Source organism: Pelodiscus sinensis, chromosome 5 (genome assembly GCF_049634645.1).
Source record: "Pelodiscus sinensis isolate JC-2024 chromosome 5, ASM4963464v1, whole genome shotgun sequence".
Lineage (NCBI taxonomy): Eukaryota > Metazoa > Chordata > Testudines > Trionychidae > Pelodiscus > Pelodiscus sinensis.
In genome coordinates this window covers 14786366-14807190 of record NC_134715.1, presented here as the reverse complement: position 1 = coordinate 14807190, position 20825 = coordinate 14786366, and the positions used below count along the sequence as shown (strand labels likewise).

Here is a 20825-nt window from a genome sequence, read left to right as displayed (position 1 = left end):
CGCGTGCAAAAGCCAGGCGGGGCGGGGGCACTGGCTGAGACTCCCAGCCACTCCTCCCGCCCGGCTTCTGCACACAACCAGAGGCTCCCAGCGCCAATCACGGCCCTGCCTCCCAGCTGGGAGCCTCTGGTTGCGTGCAGACACCGGGAAGGAGGAGTGGGGGAGCCCCCTACTCCTGCCCGGCTTCTACTAGCAACTAGAGGGAGTGCCTGCCGGGGCACAGGCTGCGGCCAGTGGCTGCACCCTCCTCCTCCTCCCCCCTCCGCCACCAGCTCTGCTTCCTGCCCTCCTCCCATCCAGCCCCTCCCCGGCTCCTGCTCCCTCCCCAGCTCTGCTTTCCACCCCCCTTCCTCCCGGCGAGCCCCATGCCCTCAACCCCTCCGCCAGCCCCGCCTCCCTTCCTCCTGGCCAGCCTTGCCCCTTCCCCAGCCGGTTCCTTCCTCCCCTCCCCATGATCAAATGTGTCCGGTAGTTTGGGGGGGAGGGTCTACTTGGTAACCCTACCAGCCAGGGGGGAAGGACATGCAGCTCCGCTAAGATACACTCTTAGGGTATGTCTACACTAGCTCATTAATTCAAGCTAGGTAGGCAAATCAGGGAACAAGAGAGGGGGCTCAAGGAACTGAACTTCAGGCAACCTCAGACCATGGGACAGAACTGGGGGACTGAACGGGGGATAGGAGGGAATATAACTAAACCGATGGGGCAGGACAAGGGGGCTGAGATAGAAGAGGGAGTGCTGAGCCCACAGGTCAGGATTGGGGGCAGCTCAGAGTGGGTGGAAGAGCCACTAAGCCCACGGAACAGGACAAGGGCCGGTGCAGGGTGGGGAGAGGCACTGAGCCCATTGGGCGGGACAGGGCAGTGGGCCTTGAGCTTATGGGTCAGGACAGGGGGCAGATCAGGGTTGGGGAGGGTCACTGAGCACACGAGGAGGACGGGGGCAGCTTGGGGTGGGGAGGGCGCTGAGGCCACAGGGTGGCTCTGAGTGGGGGTGTCACTGAACCTATGAGACATGTCAGGGGGGCAGCTCAGAATAGGGGTTGTGCTGAGCCCACAAGGCAGGACAGAGGGTTGGGACAGGGGCCCTGAGTCTACAGGGCAGGACAGGGCGGGGGGAGGGGAGGGCAGGGGAATGCTGAGGTCACGGGGCAGGATGGGGTATGTGGCTCGTGGGGGGGAGGCACTGAGCCTATGAGGCAAGACGGGACAGCTTAGAAGGGGGGACAAGCTGAGCCTACAGCGCACAGTGGGGGATGGGTTACAGTGGGAGAGGTACAGGATGAGGTATAGCTCGGGGTGGGCAGGGGGAGCTGATCCGACAGGGAAGGATGGGGTACTGCTCAGTATGAGGGTGTCGCTGAGCCCATGCAGCAGGTCAGGGGCCAGCTCAGAAAGGAGGTGTCGCTGAGCCCAGGGAACAGGAGAGTGGGGGCAGGTCAGGGTGGGGATGGCGCTGAGACCACAGAGAAGGATGAGGAGTGACTTGGAGTGGGGAGGGGTACTGAGGCGACTGGGCAGGATGGGAGGAACACAGCAGTGTAGTAGAAATAAATCCTATTTTTTATTTTTAGTGACATTTTAAGCATTTAAGTTTTAATGTACCAAGTTCTAATATTTTAAATTAGAAATAGATTTTGATTTTTATAGTTATAGAAATGATTTAGAGTTACTATAGAAATAGATTTGGATTTTTATTATTATTTTGTTTAGTTTTAAAGCACATAACACAGCATAGTGAAAGAATGCAATGTTTTGCTTTTAAAAAAATTGCTTTTAATCCTTGTTATGTGTGAGCGTAAGGAACATGTGAGTGATATGAAGGCCACCACTGAACCAGGGATACTGAACAACAGACTAGAAGGCAAAACAAAAGAGAGCAGATCGGCAACCCTGGACACTGAGGGAAAACTCGAGCATTTATCAATTGGGATAAGATATTCATTATCCAAACCAGCTTAGCATGATGGAACAAAGATGATAAGGGGCAAGAACAACTGGGGTAACAGATATCTGCCAGAAAAACAGCAAGATGCTATAAAACCTACTAATCCTGATGGAGAAGAACCATTATAAAAGGAGGCCTGCTTTCCTATAAGAGTTGGGTTCCATCCTGCCATAATCAGACTGGAATCTAGGTCCTGGCAGAAGCGAACCTGGATTCCTCACACGTAGCCAACTTGCCCAGCAGGCTAATGTGAGCAACTGGTAACTAACCACCAGTGGCAAGCGTGGGTAAGTGTGTCTATGTAAGCCCAGGGGACAGGACAGGGGAAGAATGGCAGCTCAGGGTGGAAAGTACTGAGGCCACGGGGCAGGATGGGGCAGGCTCAGGGTGGTGACAGCTCTGAGTGCACGGGGCAGGACAGGGGAACAGATCCGGAATGGGGGCGGTGCAGAGCCCATAGGATGGGACGGGGGGTGGCTCAGGCTGTGTGGGGGCAATGAACCCATGGGGACGGGGGGGGGCGGCTCAAGGTTTGCAGGATAAAGTGGCTCAGGGCGAGGGGCACTGAGGCCATGGAGCGGGGAGGGAAGGACAGGAGATGGGTTGCGACGGAGGAGGCGCGGCTGGGGGGGGCTGAGTTCCTAGGGAGCAGGGAGGGGGAGCCCCCGGGGCAGGACGGGGGTGGCTCCGGGTGGGGGATGCTTTGGCCGCGGGGCTGGTTCCTACCTCGCAAGCGGCGCGCCAGGCGCTTGGCCCAGGCTGCTCGGCGCGGCAGCGGGGCTGCATCCGGGGGCAGGGGTGGTGCCAGCGTGTCCCCCCCGGCCCGGCTGGGGCAGGAGGCCGCCCCCCCGCCGCGCTCCCCCCGCCGCCGCCGCCGCCGCCCGCTGTCCGGCTCCCCGCTCGGGCCGCGGGCGCTGCTGGCGCCGGGGGAGGAGGCGGCCGCGCGGCTGCCCCACTCCACGTCCGGCTCCGGCTGCAGCCCCGGCCCTGCCGCCGCCGCCTCCTCCGGCTCGAAGCCCGGGTTGTCTCGGCTCCAGGCCTGCCGCGAGCAGCGCCCGCCCGCGGGCTCCCGGAGCCGCGCCAGCTCCAGCTCCAGCTGCCCCCGGCCGCCGCCCGCCGAGCAGAGCGCGCCCGCCATCAGGCCGCTGTAGCCGCAGGGCGGGACTCGGCGCCCCGCCCCCGGACGCGCCCCCGCCGGCCCGTCCGAAGTGGAAACCTCTCGGCAAAGGCGAGCGAAGATAAACCAGCGCTGGGGCGGGGAACCCTGGCAGCCCCAGCACAGCCCTGGCTGGGCAACCCCGACCCCCGCGCCCCAGGCACCTTCCTCCCCACTCTTAGTCCCTCAGCCTGCAGCCCCTGTGTGGCATGCGCACACATACCACAAACCTGCACATCAAAATAATCCCCCGGCCAGCGCTGAGTCCCTGCCATTCCAGGGATCCCGTCCGTTACCAATAATAAATCAAGCTGATGGTTTGCTGTGTCTGACACCATTTCTGTCAGAGCCCCACACAAAGCCACTTGGGATTTGGGTCAGTCTACATACAAACAGTTCTTTGCTACAGTTCAAGGTTTTAAGAGGACTCCTGAACATAGGGGAGGTTTAGATTGGACATTAGAAAAAAATTCCTAACTGCCAGGGTGGTCAAATATTGGAATAAATTGCCAAGGGAGGTGGTGGAATCTCCCTCTCTGGAAATATTTAAGAACAGGTTAGATAGACATCTGTCAGGGATGGTGCAGACGGAGCTTGGTCCTGCCTTGAGGGCGGGGGGCTGGACTCGATGACCTCTTGAGGTCCCTTCCAGTCCTATGATTCTATGATTCTATGTTAGGGAACGTCTAGACTACCGGGTTTTGTCGACAGAAGTTTTGTCGACAGTATCTGTCGACAAAACTTCTGTCGACAAAGAGCATCCAGACATATTGAGTTCTGTCGACAAAGCAAGCTGCTTTGTCGACAGAACCCTGTAGTCTAGACGCAACCCTACAGGCAATGACACCTTCTGTCGACAGAACTCTGTCGACAGAAGGTGTTATGCCTCGTAAAATGAGGGATACCAGTGTCGACAAAACTGCTGAGTTCTGTCGACGTTATGTCGACAGAACTCAGCGGTAGTGTAGACGTTGGTATAGTTTTGTCGACAAAAGTCCACTTTTGTCGACAAAACTCAGTAGTCTAGACACACCCATAGACACACAGAGCCAGCCTGAGGGTTTGAGGAAAGGTTAGTGTGCTGGTTCACTGGCAAATACTATACTACAAATTTAACTGACCTTTTCCCTCACTTCCTCTACTCCACCAAAGCTTTAGTCTGTGCCTGTATGTTTCCCCTTTTTCTTGATTTTGCACTTTTTCCCCTGCTGCCCCTTATGCATGGTATACCCTTGCTGAACAAACCTCTCTTCACAACTTATATACATACATATTACATATTTGTGGTGACACCTACAAGAAATTAGCTAAGTTAAGAGAGCAGTTAATATGGACCTGACTCCATTGTCCCTGTGAGTGTCATCGGCATATCGCACAGTGGCTGCATGTATTCTATGTGTATCACCAGTGTGGAGGGAAGCACTCTAAGTCTTACATTCTATAGGACCTGCCTCCCAGGAGTTGCCATTAATATTATCATGCTTTGTGTAACTAAGTACACTTTTAATTTGGCTGTATATAAATACTAGGCTCAACTATTAAATAACAAGAAAGATCTACAGTCTTCAGTCCTTAGCCCGGCCCTGAAGTTAGGGTTGCCAGATGGTTGAAACAAAAATACCGAACACCGCCCCCCCCCCCCCCAAAAAAAAAACCCACCAGGGAAAAATTCTGTTGAAGGAAAAAAAGGGGGATGGGGGAGACCAAGCAAAAAAAAAAAAAGGACTCCAAGACCTAAGCAAAAAATAAAACAGCATGTCCCCTTTGAGAGTGAGTGCAGGACTAGGAACAGGAGAGACATTGAGCATTAAGACCCAGGGGAAGTATTGCTTACTCTTGGTTGGCAGCCATTTTGTGCCGGCAGCCTTGCGGAACCAGGTAAGCATGGGGGCTGGGGGTGTTGCGAGCTGGGGGGGGCCAGGCGCTGAGTGTTTGTAGGGTTGCCAGGTGCCCAGCATTTTCGCCTCCTGTCCGGGGAAAATTTCAGAAAATACCGGACTGAATTTTGTTTAACGGACAGGAGGCGAAAATACCAGACTGTCTGGGTGAATACTGGACACCTGGCAACCCTACCTGAAGTTTATGAAGGCAATGCAGCCCAGGATTATGAAGGTAGCTAAGTGTCAGTGTCCCAATATTGCCTTGGCTGTAACAATATGGTTTTTTCCCTGTTGTCATATTGGAAGGCCTAAAGCCTTCCTCTGCAGCCAGATTAAAGAGCAGCAGCCATTAGCTATAAAGCTTGAAGTCACACACTCACATTCTATCTGAATTGCATTAAAATAGTGTCATGCCAGGCTGTTAGAAGGCAATCCTATCTTAATGGCAGTCATTGTCACCAGATAAAGAAATAGAATGCAAGATGGGTAGAGAAAATAGTTAACAGCATTTTGTCTGGCAAGAAACTGTTTATCAATAGTTGAGGTTGTGGAATCCTCCTTCTATGATTATGGTCCTCACTTTCCTATTGTTTGTATGGTCTCTGGTTTTTAACTGTTTCTGTCTGCTATATAATTAATTTTGCTAGGTGTAAATCAACTAAGGTGGTGGGGTATAATTGATTAGGTAATTCTGTTACAGTATGTTAAGATTTGTTAGTAAAATAATTGGTTAAAGTATAGATAAGAAGGACTCAAGCTTCACTATATAAACTGGGATCCAAGGAGACCAGCAGGAAAGGGAAAGAGGAAAGGAAGAAAGGAACAGCAAGAAGAAGGAGGAGGAAAGACCTCGAAGAAGAGTTCACCTCCAAGATCAGAGCTGCCAGAACTCCGCTGTACGACCCTGACGTGCAGCAACTAGGATCCAGAGACACTGACCTTGCCTGGCCAATGAGAAGTTTGCTTGTCTTGATCAGGATTGGTGAGCATGACACTGTGTGCTCAGCATGTGTATTTTGCTTGCTTGGTAATTGTCAATAGAGAATAAGAATATTACTTTGTAAGGTTCTTTCAGTGGCAAAAGATCCTGCAGACCCTCAGGAAGTTACACCCTAGGAATTTGGTAAAGGAAGGTGTTTAAATTAACAGGGTTGCACTTTGAGCCCTAGGAATTGGGTAAAGGTGCGTGTCCCTAAACTGTGGAAAGGATAAGGAAATGTGTGCAGGTAACAAGACCTCCTGCAGCAAATGTCAAAATCACTGTCCAGTAATAGTAGGCAGCACTAATTGTCACACATGTGGCAAATGGGGGAGAGGGTTGATGTTCAAAAATCAAAAGACTAAAAATACAGCCTCATATTTCTGGGGCCAGCTGGGGAAGACAAGTCCCAGCCCCACCCCTTCTGCCCAAAGCTACCGTGCCTACTCACTGATCCTTCCAAGCAATGTGGAGAGCCAGGGCTGCTGTGCTGTGTGGGAGAAAAATCAAATAACTCCAATTGTGTCTAAAGGGGGGACTGTGCAGGAAATAAAAACTCTCTAAAAGAAAACTGCTGTAAGGGTTAAAAGTTTTCCAGGCCTCTTTCCCTGTAACTGAGAGAAATCAAATTAACTCTAATCAAGAACCTTGCAATGCCTATCTCAAGTTCGTGAAGACTCCTAGTCTGTCACAATTTGTCATGTAAACCCTTATCTTTGTCACAGTTTGCCTTGTAGACTTCTCCACTCAAGTTCTGATGTGGCTTTGTACTGTAAAACTTACTTCTAGCACTCCTGGTATGAACAGAAATGTCTCAGAGTACTTCTGCTGAGACTTTGATATGTTAAAGAAAACAATCCACAACTGAACTGTCTAAGCATTCTGTATAAAGGATCCCTAAACCTGTATCTCAGGGCTGACTGCTATTGCTCTGCTGTCAGCCTGCATGCATGCATAATAAAGTTTTCCTTCTAGGTTTCTCTCCTGCCTCACTGATTTGACTTCCAGCCTCGGACCCTTCTGGGGCTCTGTACCCCAGGGGAGTGAGATTTCCCCCACAGCTGTAACCCCGGCCCGGCACTCCTGGGCAGCCAGGGAGAGCTGGACTGCTGCACAGTGGCCCTGTTCTTCCCTGGAAGCCAGGTGGAGCTGGACTGCTGCACCACAGCCCAGCCTTCCCCAGCAGTAGCTCCGGCCTTAGGTGGTCAGGCATGTAGGCAGTTTTGGGAAGGCTGTGCCTTCCCTTGCCTACAATACTGACTGCCCATGCTCATGATATTTTGGGGTCTGACCTGTGGGGGTTGGTAATAGTGCTGTGCAAGTGTGCCAGGTTGCAGCCCCTTTTCCAGCTCTGCTGAGGTTCTGGCCGCACTTTTCCCCGTACCTCTTCATTTTTGTACATGGCCCCATGAAGGTGCAGGACCTTCTTGTCAACCTCCTCCTGCAGGCTCCTGACCAAGGCTGCTATCTACAATACCAGGAGATGCTCTGCAACTGTTGGCCTATTTCCACTCCGCCCTGATCTCACCTATCCAGACAGAGTTCCTCTGGGCAGCATCCACTGCTCCATAGACTGCTTTGAGGAGCAGTGGGCACTGTCTGGGATTCTCTGCCCTGTGTCCCCCTCTGCTTCCCTCATTTTGCACCTCTGAACTTGTTTTTCATTAGTTATCCTCCATAATCACTTAAGAACATAAGACCATAAGAATGGCCATATTGGGTCAGACCAAAGGTCCATCTAGCCCAGTATCCTGTCTGCCGACAGTGGCTAGCACCAGGTGCCCCAGAGGGGGTGGACTGAAAACAATGATCAAGCAATTTGTGTCGTGCCATCCTTCTCCAGCCTCTGGCAAACAGAGGCCAGGGACACCTTTCCTACCCCCTGGCTAATAGCCTTTAATGGACCTAACCTCCATGAATTTATCTAGCTTCTCTAGGAAGGTAGGTTCAGTGATCTCTCCCACAAGACTTGGGGAGGATCCTTTAGAAGTTTTCCAGTAAGGCTCTCAGCAAGCCTGTGGCTCTGAACCAAGCATAATAATCCCCCTTTGAACTGAGGCCTTTATTTCCTTTTCCCTGTACAGGCAGTCCCCGACTTACGCGGATCCGACTTATGTCGGATCTGCACTTACGAACGGGGCTTTCTCGCCCCGGAGGTCGGGGCGAGAAAGCCCCGTTCGTAAGCTGCTCCGGTGCCCCTGGTCTGCTGGAGACCGTCTCCAGCAGACCAGGGGCACCGGGCGGGTTCCCGCGCTTCTGAGGCTTTGTCAGAGCAAAGCCTCAGAGGCGCGGGGAACCGCCGCTGCTGCCGCTTCACTCTGGGTGCCTGTGGTCTGCTGGGGACGGTCCCCAGCAGACCACAGGCACCCGGACTGAAGCCGCAGCCGCGGGGGGGTCCCGCGCCTCTGAGGCTTTGCCAGAGCAAAGCCTCAGAGGCGCAGCACCCCGCTGCCGCTGCGGCTCTGCTCCCCGTGTCCCTGGTCTGCTGGGGGGGGGGGCGCAGCTAGTGTGCCCCCCCCCAGCAGACCAGGCTTTTGTTTTGGACTCTGGGGCAGAGCAGCTGGGGCGCTGCCGATTGGTCCTGCAGCGCCCACTCTGGGCACTACTGGACCAACCCGGCAGCACCCCAGCTGCTCTGCCCCAGGCGTCCCCAAGTCAGCTTCTGCTGAAACTGACCAGCGCTGACTACAGGAAGCCCCAGGCAGAGTTGCTCTGCCCCGGGCTTCCTGGAATCAGCTGCTGATCAGTTTCAGCAGCAGCTGACTTGGGGACGCCTGGGGTTCTTAAGTTGATTCTGTATGTAAGTCAGAACTGGCGGTCAGTTTCAGCAGTGTCTGAATCTGGACGCCAGTTCCAACTTACATACAGATTCAACTTAAGAACAAACCTACAGTCCCTATCTTGTACTTAACCCGGGGACTGCCTGTAGTCTGGTGATTGAATAGTGAAACACAGTGCTTTCCCCCCAGCTCAGCAGAAAGCAAGAAAAAAAAATCTAGTAATGAGCCAGAAGATTCATTACTGGTCTTTATCTATTTATATAGAGTGTGTATCTATGTGTGATGGCGCGTTGGGGTCCCCCGTCTCCTGCACCCCGAAATGGCATGAACAGACTCCACCAGCCAGTAGAATGGAGGTAGTTTATTGCTTCTCCAGGATATAGCACAGCACAGATGTAATCTGGTTACAGGAACTGGGGCTAAGAGGCCTCAGTGCCCCCCTTGTGATGGGGGAGTCCCAGCCCCCTCCCCAGCCTTGGCCAGGGCTTCCTTCAGTGCACAGAGAGCCCTCTGGCACTGCTCCGTCCAGACCACCCTGTCGGGCCTCCCTTTCCTGCACAGCTCTGTGATCGGGGCAGCGATGGAGCTGAAGTTGGGTACAAACCTCCGGTAGTACCCCGCCATCCCAATGAAAGCCTGGACCTGCTTCTTGGTCTGGGGTACAGGCCAGTCTCGGATGGCCTCCACTTTGGCTGGCTCTGGCTTCAAGCAGCCGCTCCCCACCTTATGGCCCAGGTAGGATACTTCGGCCATTCCAACCTTGCACTTCCCAGCCTTTACGGTCAGCCCAGCCTCCCTCAGCCAATCCAGTACCTGGCTGACCTGGGCCACGTGGTCCTCCCAGGACTGGCTGAAGATGCAGATATCATCTATGTACGCTAGGGCACAGTTCTCCATTCCCCGCAGCAGCTGATCCACCAGGCGCTGGAAGGTGGCCGGCGCCCCTTTGAGGCCGAAGGGCAGGACCAGGAACTCATAGAGCCCCAGCGGCGTGATGAAAGCCGACTTCAGTCTGGCCTCCTGGTCTAGCGGCACCTGCCAGTAGCCCTTGGTGAGGTCCAGGGTGGTGAGGTAGCGAGCTCCTCCCAGCTTGTCCAGGAGCTCATTGGGCCTTGGCATTGGGTAGGCGTCGGACACCGTGATGGCGTTGAGCTTCCGGTAGTCCACGCAGAACCGGATCGACCCGTCCTTGGGAACCAGCACCACGGGAGAGGCCCAGGGGCTGGAGGATGGCTGGATCACCCCCAGTGCCAACATGTCCTGGACCTCTCTCTCCAGGTCCTGGGCTGTTTTCCCCGTGACCCTGAATGGGGAGCAGCGCACCGGGGGGTGAGTGCCTGTCTGCACCCGGTGGACAGCCAGGCTGGTGAGACCAAGCTTGTTGGCAAACAGCTGCTGGCGGGAGCGCAGCACCTCTCGGATCTCGGCCTGTTGGGCCGGGGTGAGCTGGTCCGAGAGGGAAATTGACTCCAGCGAAGAGTCCTCTCCGGTCCCAGGGAACAGCCCCACCAGGGGATCCTCCCCCTGCTCCTCCCAGGGCTTACAAACGGCCAGCACCAAGTTCTCTCTGTCCCAATACGGCTTCATCATGTTAACATGATACACCCGCCGGCCGCGCGTCCGGCCCATCAGCTTCACCACGTAGTTCACCTCATTCAGTTGCTTAACAACCTTGAAGGGGTCGTCCCAGGTGGCTTGCAGCTTGTTCTTCCTCACGGGGATCAGGACCATCACCTGGTCCCCGGTAGCGTAGGCGCGGGCCCGTGCATTGCGGTCGTACCAGACCTTCTGCTTCCTCTGGGCCCTGCTCAGGTTCTCTCTGGCAGGCTCATGAGCTCGGCAAGTCTTTCCCGGAATGTCAGGACGTATTCCACGACCGGCTCACCCTCCGGGGAGACCTTCCCCTCCCACTCGTCTTTCAGTAAGTCGAGGGGGGCCCTCACTCGCCTCCCATATAACAGCTCGAACGGCGAGAACCCCGTGGACTCCTGGGGCACTTCCCTGTACGCAAACAGCAGGTGGGGTAGGTACTTGTCCCAGTCCTGCGGGTGTTTGTGCATGAAGGTCCGTAGCATCTGCTTCAGAGTCCCATTGAACCTCTCCACCAGCCCATTGGTCTGGGGGTAATACACCGAGGCCCAGGTGTGCTGGACTCCACACTTCTCCCATAAGCACCGGAGCAGGGCAGACATGAAGTTGGATCCCTGGTCCGTGAGAACCTCCTGGGGAAACCCCACCCTGCTGAAAATGGTCAGCAGTGCATCTGCCACTGTGTCTGCCTCGATAGAGGGCAGGGCCACGGCCTCGGGGTAGCGGGTGGCAAAGTCCACCACCACCAGGATGTATTTCTTCCCCGTCTGGGTCGCTCTGCTGAAGGGCCCCACAATATCCATCGCCACCTTCTGGAAAGGCTCCTCTATGATGGGCAGGGGTCTCAACGCAGCTTTCCTCCTGTCTTGGGCCTTCCCCACCCGTTGGCAGGAGTCGCAGGAGCGGCAGTACCGCTGGACAGCTGCAAACATCCCCGGCCAGTAGAAGTTTTGGAGCAGCCTCAGCCGGGTGCACCGGATCCCCTGGTGTCCCGAGAACGGGATGTCATGGGCCAGGTGTAGCAGCTTGCGGCGATACCTTTGGGGGACCACCAGCTGCCGCTGGAGCCCCCACTCCCCTACCATCCCGGGAGGAAGCCATTCCCGGTACAGAAATCCCCTCTCCCACCGGAACTTCTGGCAATCTCCTCCTAGGGGTTGAGCTGCACCCAGGTCCACCCGGTCCCTCAGGGCCTGCAAGGAGGGATCCGCTCGCACCTCCGCCTGGAATTCAGCGGCTGGGGCTGGGACAGGGCCATGGTTTCCCCCACTGCCTAGGTCCAACTCTAGGTCTGCTGGGACGGGGCCCTGGGCGCCTTGTTGGGGAACCTCCTCGAGTTCCGGGCCACCAGCCCCTCGCTTGCTGTGGCTACGGGTGGTGACCAGCGTCCTGTGGGGTTCGTCTGGCCACTCCTCCAGGTCACTCCCCATCAGCACCTCGGTGGGCAAGTGCGGGTGCACCCCCACTTCCTTGGGGCCCTCCTTGGCCTCCCACTTCAGATGCACCCTGGCTACGGGTACCTTAAATGGGGTGCCACCTATGCCCCTCGGTGTCAGCTGAGTGTCGGGTAGCATACAGTCTGGGGCCACTATGTCAGGTCGGGCCAGCGTCACCTCCACCCCCATGTCCCAGAAACCCGTCACCTTCCTACCATCCACCTCCGGGGCACGAGGCAGTCCCTCCGCAGAGGCTGCCCTGCCCCCACCCGGTGCACGGAGAAATCCGCCTCCCGAGGGTCAGACCTTCCAGGGGAGGTGCACTGAGCATCCTTTTCCCCCTCCTTTGAGCTGAGGTTTGCCGGCCAGCCCCTGCCTCTGGGGCATCCTGCCCTTCCTCCCGCCCCAGCCAGCTAACCCTGGAAAGTCCCAGGTCATGGGACCTGTTCTTGTGTCTGGTGCATTGAGCCCTCTTGTGGCCTCGTTGCCCACAGCGATGACAAGTTAGGTTCTGCAGGCCCTTTTGGGTCGGCTCTGCCTGGGTCCTGGCTGGTTTTCTGGGGTATCGATGACTGGTCCTGGTCCCTGGGGCTCACCTCGGAGGTGTCTCTCTCCGTTGCTCAGCTGAGAACCGGTCTCTGCGCGATTCCCTTTCTCTCCGGGACTCCCGTTCACACCTGGACCGGCTCTCCCTGAACTCATCCCCCAGTCTCCCGGCCTCCTGGGGGTTCTCTGGTCTGCGGTCCTTGAGCCACAGCCTCAGTTTGGGTGGGCACGCTTCAAAGAACTGCTCCATCATGACCAGCTTGAGCAGCTCTTCTCCTGTCTAGGCTCCGACTCCAGACACCCACTTGCGGCAGTATTGCGCCAGGCGGGAGGCCAGGTCCACATAGGTCTCCCGTGGCTCCTTCTGCACCCCCCGGAACTTCTTCCTGTACATCTCGGGGGTCAGCCCGAACTTGTGCAGCAGGGCCTCCTTGACTCAGCTGTAATCCCCTGGCTGTAGGTCCTCCAGCTGACTGAGCACTCCGGCTGCCTCCTGGTTCAGTGCAGGGATGAGCTCCTGCAGCCAGTCAGCTGGGGGGACCCGTGCAGTCCACAGGCCCTCTCAAAGGAGCTGAGGAACCCGTCTAGGTCGCCCATGTCCTTCAATTGGGCCACCACAAGCCTCTCCAAGCATCTGGCAGTCCCGGAACCCTGGGGCCCATCCACTCTTGGCACAGCCGGTGCCTCGCCGGCTCTCCGCTCTGCCATGGCCAACTCATGCTGTCGCTGCCTCTCTCGATCTTGGCGCTGCCTCTCTCGATCTTGGTGCTCCTTCTCTCGGTCCTGGCGCTCCTTCTCTCGATCCGCGTACTGCACTCCTACAAGGGAAAAGGAGTCTGGACCACTGCAGACGCTGGGCTAACACTAATAACCATTACTGAGGCTTGGATTGTATCCAAGACCGGCGAACTTTTTGTTTTATTACAGGATACTGAGGCAATGGCCCCGAAAATTGCTCCAGTGGGATGGATCCCTCCCAGCGCTGGTGTGGATCCAGGAAACCATCATGAACTTTTTGTATATATACCGCTTGCTGTTGCAGCGCTTGCAATTGCTGTTGTTATAGACTAGACTAAACTATAGAAAAAAACGTAAGCTGAAGCAAGACATGGTACTCCAACTCACCATGGTCTTCTTCCTCATTCCAACTGCTACTGCTGTACCAGAACACCTTACTTGACTCCTCTACTAGACTGGGAATCGAGTTTGTCCCTCTCAGCCCAAACAACTGGTGAAACAAAAGCGACATCTCCCAATCAGGACCAGTGTGGTTGATGACAGCGACCACCGCAATCCTCAAAATAACTTTGGGGGGAGGCAAGGGAAGTGGCAACGGACTGTATGGGGTAAGTCATGCTGTAACTAAGAATGTAAACATCTCATGGCTAAATTGGTTAGCCCAAGAGCTAGAATTTTCCCTAACTCCTTTCCTACACTTTATTTTAACCACTGTTCTAACCATTATAATTGTTGTAATCATTTTCTGCATAACCCTATGTATTGTGCAATGTCTAGTTAAGGCAGCCATCTTTTCTGTGCACATTCGATATACAGCACTAGGAAAAGACCCTAGCCAATTCCTAGATCCTGAACCTTCTATTCCGGCCATCGGGCACTTCAAGATTCCCCCAAGGTGGGCAAGAGGTGCTGGTATCACCGCCATCTTGTATCCTGGGACGTGGTGTATCGTATCAGGGGGTGGAATGTAGCCAGACAGGAACCCCCCCCTTGTAACATCCATTTTTGCTTGCCTGGAGCATACAGGGCACACAGAGCAGAAGGCCCAGGCTGCTGTGACCATGAATGGCTGTAAACAGAGACATGTCAATTGCTGACCAAGAGGCTGCCAAGGAGTGTCCTTGACTTAACCCATATTGATACGAACACACAACCGTCCACGGGGGGGAGGAATCTCTCGCCCAGTAAAAAAATGTTTAGTACTCACAATTTAGTTATCTCTCTTGCAAGTGTAAATTCACTTGAAACTTGCTTGTAAGAACTGGCGCCACAAAACGGACCAATAGAATTTGGCCTCTTAGATAAGAAAGAGGATACGGGCCCCCAGGGGTATATAGATGGGTCCAGCAGCGCATTTTCTCTGAGTGTCAATCTACCATCTATCTGCTGGTCGGGTTTGGTGTTTGATCTCCCGAGGTTCCAGAGGGGACGCCCACCTCGTATTCGTCTTTCCTAGGAATTGAGAGACCGGCCCTGGCCTGACACGCTGGAGTCAAGAGGCACAGAAAGGGGTAAAAATTGTACCTGGATGTGGTCCTTTGTTTAAGTATATATATACATAGTGTTAGAGCTCTTTAAAGATTAAGCTGTCACTTGGTACCATTATTTCTATTTTCTATCTTTACCTTTTTCCTGTAATCATTTTTAAGACCTATATATATATATATATATTTGCTAGCATTTAAGAAATAGAGCAATAGCCATTGTAACCATGTGATTTATAAGCTTCTTTAATAAACCTGTAACTGTGTAAGCTTTAACCTGACTCCTTCAGTTGCTGTAATAGAACCAAGCACAATTTAAAAGAACTTCAGCTGGTCATAAAGGGACAGACATAGGGAGAGCTTGGGCGTTTGGATCTGTGTCACTCCCAGGTGACAAGATCCGTTGGGGCACCTTTTCAGCCTTTCCTAGGCTGCCCGCTGCGAAGGAACCCCTGTGTTCTAGCAGCTAAAATCTAAGGTGTAATAAGCTCTTCCTATATAACGGGGCGTCTGTTGGCCTGCTGGCCACCCTCTGCGACGGAACCCCAGTCCTAGCAGTAAAGACACGGATGTTAAACCTTTTCTCGGAAACACACACACACACACACACTGCCCTGACCGTCGGCTGACAGGGCCCCCCTGGCTTTAGTAGCGTTACAGGGGCTTTTGAGCCCAGCGGGAGAGCAGCGGAGGCAGACATTGTGGCCAGAGCAGTCAGTGCAGGGAGCTGTGGGAGCCTCCTGGAGGCCAATAGCAGCGACATCATGGCCACACTGCATCTGCACTGGCACAGCTTCAGCCGTGGACAGTCAGGAACAGCGTAACTCCTCGTGCACAGAAAGCAGAAAGTGCCACTCAACCACTCAATGACTTGGCAGCTTGGGCTCCATTGAGTGACTGAGCTGTGGTGAGGAGAGCGTCTGTCTGGCCCATAAGGTCAACTTTGTAGTGTGGACCCATCAACTACAAAATCATCCATCTGTGGCTAAAGTGGAGGTAAAGTCCTAGTGCAGCGCAGGCCTGAGGGTTAGTTCTGGGGCTGTCACTTCAGAGGCTGCTCAGTGACACTTGCAGTTTGCAGAGATTTCAGTGCTGTAAGGCCAGGAGAGGAAACATCAAATCACATGGAAACATCAGTTCTAATCTGACACCTTCCTCCAGACCACGAGCCTCCTGCATGACACAGTTGTGAGTTCTGCACCAAAACGCGCTTCAGAAAGGCATCTGCTCTGCACTGGCAAGCACCAAGGGATGGAGGAAGTGCCAGTTCCCTGGGTAGCCAAGAGGAGATGCTAACACACTTCTAGCTAACCCCTTCTGGCAGCTAGCCCCATCTCAAGCCTTTTTTCAGCTTCTCCAGCAAAAGGTGTCATCTGGTCACACACTCCGCCTACGCTCAGATTGCCATGAGCCTGGGTCATAGTGAATATGTTGACCTGGGCATCCACCCTCAGTGAGTCACCCCCAATTTCCCATCCTCATCTAAATAGTGGTGCCGTGCTCTGGGAAACTGAGGCACCCACATGGGGTTACTACAGGGCAATAAAACCACATAGAGCATAAGAAGGCAAATAGAGTGACTACAATCCTGACTTCATCACATCCCCCAGCCCATTCTCCCCTAGAAGTCTGCTGTTGTCAAGATGTCGGAGTTACCCCAGTCCCACATAGGATCAGTTTGAGATCAGGGAATGTTCCTTCTGACACACACTGAGCCCAGACTCCATGGCTGTGTCTAGACTGGCAAGATTTTCCGGAAAATCAGCTGCTTTTCTGGAAAAACTTGCCAGCTGTTTACACTGGCCGCTTGATTTTCCGCAAAAGCAATGACGATCTACTGTGCGAAATCAGCCACTTTTCCGGAAAAGCTTTGCTGCTCCCATTCGGGCAAAAGTCCTTTTTCTGAAAAACTGTTGCGCAAAAGGGCCAGTGTAGACAGCTAGCTAACGCTTTTCCGAAAAAGCAGAATAAACGGAAAAAAGCAGTTTGGACACCTGGAGACCCCGTAGGATCCCCGGACTTCCTGGTAACCCGAGCTCTTGAAAGAACACGCAGGCTGCTGAGTGCACGTGGCAGGAGCATGCCTCAGACCTGCGACCTGAGGTCTGTCACGGCGCCCCTGCCCTGACCAGCAGCCATCTGAGCCAGCCATGGCAGCTCCGGGCGCTGAGCCACCTGCACTCCCAGCGCAGGAGGCCCCCAGGGGCCGCAAAAGACGGGCTCCCTCCTGGACCCCCAGGGAGCTGCAGACCCTCCTTGACCTCTGGCAGGAGGAGGAGGGCCTCCATGATACTCGGTCCTGGCGCTGCAATGCCGATATCTTCGGCCGAATGGCCGAGGCACTGGCCCAGCGTGGACACCCTGCCCGGAACATTGACCAGGTCCGGGCAAAGGTTAAGGAGCTGCAGCTCGGGTACATGCGGGCCAGCGAGGGTGGGGGCCAGGACCAGATACCTGCCCCCACTATGACCGGCTGCATGCCATCCTCGGCCAGTCAGCCCCGCAAGGCCCAGATGTGCCGGTGGACACCTGCCAGAGCCCTCCCGTCATCCGAACCACCGAGGCGGGGGAAGGAGAGGAAAGCAGCACTTCAGGGGAGGCGGCCAGCATTGCCAGCCAACAGGCCCCCTCCAGCAGCTCCTCCGAGGCTGGGGAAGGATCCACCACTGAGTCTTTGCAGTTTGCACTCACAAGGGCAGAGGGCGGGGGGGGGGGGGAGCCAGGCACTCAGAGGGGGGAGGGAGAGAGCATGTCACTCAGGCCACATGAGCTGCATGCTGTGTAGCATTAGGCAGCAAGCAGCACGTGCAACCACGTGCAGCCTGGTGATCGAGTGGCATGTGGCCGCGGCAGCCAGCTGCAGGGCACACCTGGGACCGTGCTGCTCACACACATTCGGCGGGACCAGGGGGAAGGGTGGATGCCGGCTGAAACCGGCCAGGGCTCCAGGGACTCAGCCCAGAGCCCGCACCTCCGCCAAGGGTGTAAACCATTTTCATGTTTAGCTAGAAGGCATCTTGTATATCAGAAACCATTTCAGCTTTTCTCTCAAGCACGTAGACCAGAGTGAACTTTCTGTCACCCCGTGAGAAGAGGCCTACAGGATGGGCTATTGGTATGTGTTAATTGGGCTGGTTGGGACAGGAGATGTACTCCCTCGCACCTGTCCGCCATCTTGTTGATAAGGTTTGGTTTTTCCAAATTTAATTGAGGATTTCTGTAATTGGATGCCCTGACGTCAGACTGTTTGGCTAAGGGTATAAAGATACTAGGATTGATTGTATTAGCAGCCTTACTGGGTCTGGCTCTGCTGTGACCACGTTTGGCTCATGCTGTGCTTTATTAATTAATAAAGCTGTTTGTTAGCTGCCTAAACACAGAGGAGCGTGTTTTTGCTTCGACAGTGCAGCACAGAAAACGGCACACTGTCCCATGCCTGACTGTGAGGCACAGCCAGCTGCTCTTGGGCAAACTGCAGCGTCACAGCCCTGTGACCGTGGCCCCCACCGAGCCCCTCGCCTGCTCCCGGTGCCTTGGCTGGCTCCCCAAGGGAAGTCCCCACTGTGGCCACACATGTCCCTGGGCTACCAGGGTTGTGTGAGGGATAGTGGGAGGGAGAAGGGGAGGAAGCGCTCGGGCGGCCCTTAGGGCCACCCTGAGTTTTGCTGCAAGGATGGGACAACCCCCCCCCCCAGTCACTCTTCTGGTTCCGTCCAGGAGATATCCCACGTAATGGGGATCTGAGAGCCCAGACCACCTCTGTCAGATGTGCTCCCAGGCACTGTGTGGGGATGCATCTCGCTCCCTGTCAAACACCAGTGATTAGCCCAAAGCTTCACAGTCTCAACCGGCAGGGAGTTCCACAGGTTAACGCAACACAAGCGCCCTCCCGCCCTCCACAGGGCCAGGACACAGACCGGTGGTTACAATACATGGAGGAGGACCCTACTCCAGGGGCAGTCCTCCTTGCAAACATACAACACGGGGGGTAAGAGGGGAACCCAGTGGGCCCAAGCCACACAATTTGGGGTCACCTGGGCTCAGGGGTGGAGGGCATGAGGTGTGGGGACAGTGGCCGGCCTCCCTGACTGATCCATCCTTTCTTCTCTTCCCTGCAGCGGGACCGAGCACAAGCCGGGGACCCTCCAATCCAGCAGCGGTGGCACCCCCAGCTGCCCAACCACGCAGGCGCAGGCTCCGCCACCGGGACCAGCTCCTTCGCCGGCATGTCCAGGTGGTGGAGGCAATACAGGGCTCCATTCAGGAACGCGTCCAGGGGGACATGCAATGGTGCCAGGAGACCTGGGGCGCCTTCCAGGCCCAGTGCACAAGGATGGCCAACTCCATGGCCAACCTCACAGCACACATCGCGCACGCGATTCACTATGGCATGGCCGTACCCCATACCCCCGCCATCCCTCCCGTAGCACTGCCCATGCCCCCTGCCGCCCCTGTAATGCCCCCTGCTCCTGCCCACCTCTCCGTGCAGCCTGCCCTGATTCAGCCTGCCCCGCATGTGCAGGTCCGCCCTCGCAGGAGCGCTCGCAGGGGCCACCCGTCCTTGTAGCTCCTCCCCCTGCCCGTCCCAGTTGAAGGTCTCTTCCTCCTCCTTGTAAATAAAAAGACAATTTTTCTGTTGATTATTGTGTTGGTTATTGTGTTACTCGAGGTAACTGTAATAAATGATTTGAGATGCCAATTAGCCACCTAAATTTAAAAGGGTTACAAAATGCAGACACCAAATGCTGTATTCTATCACCGGTGGTCCCTTTAAGTGGTCATTGGTTTGTGGCGCATAAATAAATACTGAGACTTTTAAGTAAAATTTAAACCACAACTATATTAACATAGATAACAAACAAGCAAGAAAGGTTAAAAGACGCACACAAAAGAATATGTAACATAGTCTAGATGCAAGGGGACGATTGTAGTGTTGCTGGGAGGTAAGGGGAGGGGGTGGGAAAGAGGAGGGGATTGGAGGGAGTCGTATGGGGAGACCCAGGTGACCCTACTACGGGGCTTGTGCGAACATGTCCATCAGGGCCTCTCTGATGCGCTCCCCATCCTGGCGCGCCTGGCGGACGGCAGCTGTGTGGGGCTGTTCGAACGTCTGTGCCTCGGCTGCCATTCCATGCAGGGAGGAAGGCCTCCCCACTCCGCTCCACAATGTTGTGGAGCACGCAGCACGCAGCCAGCACCTCCGTTGCATTCCGCTCACCCATCTCGAGACGGGTGAGCAAACAACGGAAGCGGGCTTTCAAACGTCCGAAGGCAAGCTCCACCTGATTTCGGGCCCAGTTGAGGCGGTTGTTGAACCGGGCCCTGCTCTGGTCCAGCCGCCCCGTGTAGGGCCACATTAGCCAGGGCAGCAGGGGGCAGGCCGCGTCCCCGATGACGCAGATGGGCATAGGCACATCCCCGACAGTCAAGTCCCGCTGGGGGAAGTAGGTGCCCGCCTACAGCCTGCAAAAGAGTCCGGAGTTGTGGAGGATGCGGGCGTTGTGTGCCCGGCCGGACCAGCCCCTGTAGATGTCCAGGAAGCAGCCCTGGTGGTCCACGAGGGCCTGGAGAACAATCGAGCAGTACCCCTTCCTGTTCATGAAATGGGCTGCTCGATGCTTCGGGGCCTGGACGGGGATGTGAGTTGCGTCCAGGGCTCCCCCGCAGTTGGGGAACCCGCGGGCAGCGAAGCCGGCCATGGTACCATCCACATCGCGCAGGCGGATGACTCTTGGGAGCAGGCGACAAACGGCTGTCCGGCGAGACCCCTTTAAGCACGTGTCTGAATGGAGCTCCGGCCCCACCCCCAGAAAGGTCTGGTGGCCTTTTGCCCTCTTCAAAATGGTTCCGGGCTTCTGCTTTTGCGAAAAAGCGCGCCGCCAATCTAGACGCACTTTTCCGCAAAAATGCATTGTTATAACGATAACTCTGGGACCAATCTAGACGCGCTTTTCCGGAAATACTTTTAACGGAAAACCTTCTCCGTTAAAAGTATTTCTGGAAAATCATGCCAGTATAAACATAGCCTATGTACCTTCACATTGCCTGATCTCACCCCTTTGCAGGATTCTCCTTTCCCAAACCTGAGCTGATCACTCAGCTGGAACAAGGGGAAGAGCTGTGGGTCCCACATCTCCAACTCTCCAATAAAATGGGGATCCTGAGAGGAACCCACATAGGTGAGGAGTCAAGGAAATGTACACAGAAACCTTCCAGAGAGTGCAGGGAAAGCTGGGACTCCCAAAAATGAACAGTGAGTGAGAACCCTCGCTTCTGCCCCATGTCAGC

At 55.2% G+C, this 20825-nt stretch overlaps 1 protein-coding gene across 1 annotated transcript in view; it reads right to left on the bottom strand.

The window, feature by feature from the left end:
- PKD2 (polycystin 2, transient receptor potential cation channel) overlaps window positions 1-3133 on the bottom strand; it is a 50691-nt gene extending 47558 nt beyond the window's left edge. Inside the window, exon 1 of the mRNA XM_075929562.1 lies at window positions 2675-3133. Coding sequence (XP_075785677.1) covers window positions 2675-3086 — 412 coding nt within the window. The 5' untranslated portion in view covers window positions 3087-3133. The remainder of the gene's footprint in view (window positions 1-2674) is intronic.
- Between the last annotated feature and the right edge of the window lie 17692 nt (window positions 3134-20825).